At 42.8% G+C, this 6,864-nt stretch overlaps 1 protein-coding gene across 3 annotated transcripts in view; it reads left to right on the forward strand.

Annotated features, from left to right (window-relative positions):
- The first annotated feature begins 607 nt into the window (after positions 1–607).
- rgs19 (regulator of G protein signaling 19) overlaps positions 608–6,864 on the forward strand; it is a 37,591-nt gene continuing 31,334 nt past the window's right edge. For 2 of the 3 annotated variants that reach the window (XM_030056635.1, XM_030056636.1), the window contains exon 1: positions 608–730. In XM_030056635.1, coding sequence (XP_029912495.1) covers positions 674–730 — 57 coding nt within the window. In that variant the 5' untranslated portion in view covers positions 608–673. The remainder of the gene's footprint in view (positions 731–6,864) is intronic. The other variant, XM_030056637.1, reaches the window with a different exon arrangement.

Genomic DNA, 6,864 nt, shown 5'->3' on the forward strand with positions numbered 1-6,864 from the left:
TGTGTGTGTGTGTGTGTGTGTGTGTGTGTGGTGTAGAGTAAGTAAGTTTAACTAAGAACTCCGAGTAGAGTTTGATCTGGGAAATTAAAATTACTTTGATCATATGTAGGCTTTATGATAATAATAGAACAACAATAATAAATATGATAATAAAGCCTCTATAATGATAATGTAGGTAAATTTTACAGTTATAACTTCTGGTGGAATCTATTACCAAATACATAAAAATATTTTTTATAATTATCAGCGTCTATCTATCTGTGTGTGTATGTGTGTGTGTGTGTGCGTGTGCGTGCGTGCGTGCGTGCGTGCGTGCGTGTGTGTATGTGTGTGTGTGTGCAAAATAAAGGTTTATTATAGGAGCTCCGGGTCTCCTCCTGGTTGGACGGGCGCGTGAGTCCGCGCATGCGCCTTGCCGCCTCGGTCCGCCAGGGCGGTGATCTCTCTCTCTCTCTCTCTCTCTCTCTCTCTCTCTCTCTCTCTCTCTCTCTCTCTCTCTCTCTCTCTCTCTCTCTCTCTCTCTCTGGGAAAAACCCCGAGCAGGAGAGCAGCAGAGGGGGAGGACTGACTCCTTCCTTCCTTCCTTTCCTTCAGCGGCAGGAGATTTTTTTTTTGGAAATAAATCAAAATTCACGCACCGCCGGAGGAGGAGAGAGGGCCGGGAGACACACGGATGTGCCTGAGAAAGCGCAGCGGATTCCGCCCTCCGGACCTTATTAATGCCAAGATTGTGAGTATGTGAGCTCCGATGCGGGGACGAGCCTTGAGACGGGGGGTTGGTTTCATTTCTCTTCCTCTTCTCTGGTGTCTCTAGTCAGCGGCGGGGCTTTTCCCCCCTCCGGTGTAGGAAAAGGTCGGCTCCGTGATTCCTTCCTCCTCCTCCGCCTCCTCCCCCCCTTCCCTCCCTCCCTTCGTCGATTCCTCCCCTCCTCCCTTGCCTCCTTGCTTCCTTCTCAAGAATGGGCAGCAGGCAGGCAGGCTCAGGAGGAGGAGGAGGAGGAGGAAGAGGAGGAGAAATCGAGCAAACCCCTTCTTCTCTTCCTCTCTTTTTTTTCCTCCCTCAAAGCGGTTTATAAAACATGAGGCGGTGTTTTATCGTGTTATTCCGGTGTCACATCTGTTTGCGCGTCCCGCTCCATGTTGAGCAAATACGCGCACGCACACGCACACACACGCACAGAGAGAGAGCTCTTTCTCACCGGGAGAAAACTGAGGAAGGAGCGGCAGGAGGGCAGCAGCAGGAGCGACACTTTCTTTTCCTCCTCTTTTATTCTTTCTTCTCCTCATCACTCCTCCTCTCCAGTCGCGTTATCAAAGAGTTAATAAGGAGAAATGAGCAAAGTGACCGCAGCGCCGCTAATAAAGCCGACAGGGAGAGAGTTGTTGGACATGTTCCTGCACAGTTTCGCCTCCAAATCCGTGCAAGCGCTCCTACTTCTCCTCCCGTGGCTGCTAGAATAAAAAAAAAAAAAAATACACACTCACTTCAAAGTATATTTTTTGGAGATTAGCCTATATCGGAAATTATATGGAGCCTCAGCCGAAAATGTTCTCGGTGCGTGTGTTGGTGACATTAACTGGAAATATTGTAAGAATATCATAAGGAAACCGTGGAAATATCCCAGTGTTCCCCATAAAGTACAGTCAGGTCACTGTGGAGTATCATATCAGGATATATTATGATGTTACAGGGATTTTATATGATGCAAATACATTAAGTACAATATAAGTGTAGGCTAATAGACAACCTGTAGTTCACTGTATGTACTGTTGAAGCCAGAATATACCATAAAGTCACTGTACATAGACACTGTGCATGACCACAGGAGGATAATAGTGATACTCTAATCAAACATGATCAAATTTAATCTAATAATCATTAATATTGAATTGCATTCAAACACTTTAAGGCCCCACAGGAATACTACAGGCCCACAGCAGAAAGCGCTGCTCAGTCACTGTGAACCTTGCATGATCACTGGCTGGGCACATTGTAATTTCAGTTTAACTGAGGCACCTGTGGGAATCAAACCCCCAACCTACTACCAGGCTTAGTGCCTTGCTCAATCCACTGACTCACCTGGAGGATTGAACCCTCAACCTGGGCCTGGTCCACCTGAGCTGCTCCACAAAATGAGTTTTAAGGTGTTAAGAAAGATGTATAACAAAAAAGTCACTTTAATATTCCTGTGATGCTCCTACAGTGTGACTTTGTGACTTTGTGGTACTTTATTAAGTTTATTGTGACCTTTTTGTACTTTACACTATAATTTCTCTACAATACCAGGGACATCAGGAGTTTATATGGGATTTATAATAATGTTGTTATAGTTCATGGTATTTTTTTTTTTTTTTATCTCCTAGAATATCACTATTATACTGTCCTGACATTTAGGGCCATTATATATTTCTAGTTTTGTTTTTTTTTTTTTCTTAAGGGAGAATACCTCTGATTTAATGACCACACAGGCCGAGATACAGCCTCTGTACGTGAAATTATACTCACTAAAGACGGTTTAAACTTTACTTTATGGTACTTTTTTAATCCTCTACGTCATCATGCTGTTCCTGTGATGACTTTATCATCATGTTTATTTTTTTAAAATTAGTAAATAGTAACACTATGAAATTCCTTCAGGGTCTCCTAATGTTTCTGATTATACTTTCTGGTGTAACTATAATATTCCTATAAGGATGTAAAGTGTAACACTAACAGTACTATATAGTTACTGTACTACCGGCCTGCTGTATTTTCTACCTGCTGTGGGGAAGTTATAATATTTCAAATGTAACCTCAGCCCAGTTTACACACAGAACCTGTAACATGAACTTTTCCACCAACATCATTTGGCTCTCAGTATTTTGCTGTTACTCAGCATCCAAAGCATTTCAGTGTAGTAAAGTTCACAGGTGACATGATGATGATGATGATGACATGATTACATTTATTCTGTAGGATTAAATGTGTCCTGCAGCGCTGGGCCTCCTCAGCGTCCAATTCAACCTGTTGAGGTGAGAGAGAGAGCTTTCTGATTGGCTGTTCAGCCTGAGCCAATCAGGGCAGCAGAGGAGAAACTGCAGTGAGAAAAGCAATGGATGCTGTAAAAAGAGAAAACACACACACACACACACACACGATGGTAGGGCCACTTTCAGCTTCTTAAACGACAGATTCTTGATTTGCATGATAAAACAGCTAAATGGCTAATAGTAGTTTGTTTCTCTCTTTTTCCTCGATCCCAAGGTGTCCGGTTGAGTTTTGGAGTCGCTGTGGTGTGTTTGCGGAAATATTTTTAGCGCGAGGCGACTCAAAGAGACCGCCGGCCACAGGGGGCGCCAGCTCCGTGAGGCTGACCTGGTGAATCCCAGAATTATGTGCTTGCCTTGAAAAGGCAACACATATTACTATTCTGTTTTTTAGATTCTGGACAAACTTCGGCGCGCTACTCCTCCTACAGCTTTGGTTTTAGGCCCACACAATGAATTGGGAAAATGTGCGGCCCGATTGGGAGAAGTGTGCTATTACTTTTATAAGGAATCCGACTTACGGAATTCTCAAAATTCCAATTTTCCCAAAAATTTCGGCCATAGGAAATGAATGGGCAAAACTTCGGAGGGCTCCAGCACTCACAGCTTTTGACCTACTTCCACGCACCAAATACGAAAAATGTGCATCATGTGGAGAAGAAGCTGCTTGCGAATTTTCAAACCGATCCGACATTCCGTTTTTTTCGCAATTTTGACGAAATACAAAAAATGGCAAAAGGCTCCGAGAGGTACGTAGGAAACTAGAGTGGCATTCCTGAGCGACTAGAGTGAAGCAGCCCTGAAAATTCGCCTCAAAATTTTGTCTTTAACTTGCTCTGCTGGCCACAATTTTCACTCCACATGCATAAATTTGGGATCAAATTGTAGGAAAAATAGTTGTACTTTGAAAAATGTAAATATAAAAGCAAAGTATCTTCAGCTTTTTTAATTGTGACTCTTAACGAGGCGGGAGTGCCAGCTCTCTCCTCCATTCACTCCCATTATATCTGGAATGCAAAGTCGCGGGAGAAAAGCAGAAACACACACTTTTTCAACTCGCCGTATCTCGGGCATTTTCGGGAGTTGGAAAATAATTTCACCACGGTTTAAAAGTCCAAAGCCTTACCTTTCTCATGGTGCAATCCATTTTCTCGGACTTACTATCGCGGAGATAAAAGCGGTTGTTGACCCGTAGTTTTAGGCAATCTTCTCCCCAGCTCCAGTGTCACTCAAGCTTTCTGCTTCATAGAGGCTAATTTCTGGCTCCGCCCACGGCAGCCTCCGTAGTCTAGCAGTAGGTGAGGCTGCCTTTAATGCAGGAGAGCAGCGGTTCGAATCCCGGGCTGGGCATGAGCCATGACTTTTCACAACCCACAAACAGCATTGGGCTGGCGAATTCGCGTGTAACCCAACGTGCGCAAGGCAAGCACATCAAAGTTTCTTCAGAAACTTTCTATCCTCTAGTTCTTGGTACCATTTTAGAAGAAATGGCAGATGAGAAGCTCCTGTGTACGAATGAAATGATCCGTTTATTCCTCAGTTAGATGACAGGAAAATAAGTCAAGTAATCATTTTGGCTTCTTATCGGGCAAGAAAACGGAACATTTATTGGTTAAAGATTTCTTTGATCGTCTTCTTGATCTTCTTTTTTCTAATCAGTCTGTAAGAAATTTTACCCTTCACCTTGGGCTCTGGTAATTTGTGACGAGCATTTATCTTCATTTTCTTACATTTGACTGGTAAAACGATTCATCGATTATTCAAAAAGGTAATTATAGTCCCAGTTGTGTTAGTTTATGATCAGATGAGGTGGAGCGTTCTTCAAGAGGAAACAGGTGGAACAAAGAGATTAATTCCCCGCCTTTATCTGGTATTTATTCTTAGTTTTGAGGTGGTATTTTAACGCCGGTCCCTCCCTCTTCTACTTCCCCCTCGTCTCTTTCTCGAGTCTCGTTTTACTCATCTACTCATCGTGTAGTAAAGCCTGTCGATGAATCACAACCAACACCCTCAGAAGGAGGGATTGCGGAGGAAGAAGCTTTCCAAATTAGAAATACTGAAACACGGTGGGAAAAAAAAAAAGGTGTCAGTCGATTTCTCAGAGCCCAACCAGTTTTTAAATATTTCCTGCTGCCACTCTGCCGCTGACACATCACCGAAATGTCATAGATTTTGTCAAAATATGACAAAACAAAAAAGGGCTTCTTCAGAGAGAGGCGAGAGCGGGGGGAAAAAATGTGCGACTTGGAAAGAGCTCAAGTTTCCGAGCCTGAGATCCGATGGAGAGAAATATTCCTGCCGTCTTCGAGCGATTATGAGTCCGAGAAAATTCCCAGGAAAAGGATATTTGAGCCGCGGTGAAAGAATAGAGAGGATTTTTACGACATGAGAGTGTTTCAGAGTCCTGCTGCTGTGTCAGTCCAGAGATTAGTCAACAGAAACGTCACTGGTCGTAATTTCTAGAATCGATATTTCGTCATTTATGAAGTAAAAACTGAGACGGTCTTCCTTTTCTTGGTACATATCGTACAAAAAAAATGTATAGTTTGGGTTTTTCTGGCTGCTGATCAGGAGTTTGAAGACAATTCGTGACAAATCCTCACTCACACTTCACACTTTTGACACGCAATCACACACACACACACACACACACACACATGCACACACACAAAGGTGAATCAACTCTGAATGTGATAAAGCCTGAATCAGAGCAAATGAAGGAGTTATACATGAGAAACGAGGAGGTGAAGTGAAGAATTGTTCGCTGTTCTGCGGCTTTTCCAGCCTTTCGAGCCTGAAGAGAAACCACACGTGTGTCAGGAACGAGGTCCAGGCCCGTTTTGGGGGTCCTGACCCAGGAGGTGAACAAGCACCACCTTCAGATTCGGACTTTTACCCCCTTCAGGAAACTGCATGCCTTTTTTTTTTTTTTTTTTTTTTTTTTTGTCTTTTGTGTCTCTGGGTTGCCAGTTGGTCCTCACTTCCTCTTCTTGTGTCTTTCCTCATGGTGTCTGTTGCCTGCTTCCTCTTTTTCTAAGTTGGTCATCGCCTTCCCTCCCTCCCTCTCTCTCTCTCTCTCTCTCTCTCTCTCTCTCTCTCTCTCTCTCTCTCTGTCTCTCTCTGTCATGTCAGTGATGTGTGGTGTGTCTGTGTCTGTGTGGTTGTTGTGCTGTAAATGTGTTTCTGTGTGTTATCAGTGGCTTGGCTGGTGGATGTGTGTGTGTGTCAAGTCCAAGAAAATCCCAAATAGTCCAAATAGTCATTTTAAACCAATATTGGGGTCAACCTGGGACAAATTGCAAGAGAAGCAAACTCAACTGATGTTGTATCCTCAGTTTGTCCTGAGTGAGGGGAAAAAAAAATTAAATTCACTGTTTAAATATCTGTTCTGGCATGTATTCCATATATTCCTTATTAGCGCATATCAAATCAGATCATGTGTGATATGCATGTGTAAACAGAATAATTCAAAGAACTTGTAATTGACTTTTTTTCTTGTCTTTGTGTGTGTAATCAACTTGTGAATTTTTATAGTGATATCTGAAAGTCAAATGTTGAACCCCTTTCCTCTGTGTGTTAAAAACAGTGTTTTTTGGTAATATGTGGTCATAAATAGGTGATTTTCAAAACTTTCCACCAATGGGATTCCTTGGGACTTTTTTCCTCTCACTCAGGACAAAGTGAGGAAACAAAATCAGTTGAGTTTGCTTCTTTTGCAATTTGTCCTAGGTTTTTTTTTTTTTTTTCATAAAATGACTGGACTAAAACCAGTTTTCTAATTTTCTCACTGCCGGATGAAAAACCTCAGATTCCCCGAATTTCGAACGTCTTCCCGGC

This window comes from Myripristis murdjan, chromosome 7, assembly GCF_902150065.1.
Source record: "Myripristis murdjan chromosome 7, fMyrMur1.1, whole genome shotgun sequence".
Lineage (NCBI taxonomy): Eukaryota > Metazoa > Chordata > Actinopteri > Holocentriformes > Holocentridae > Myripristis > Myripristis murdjan.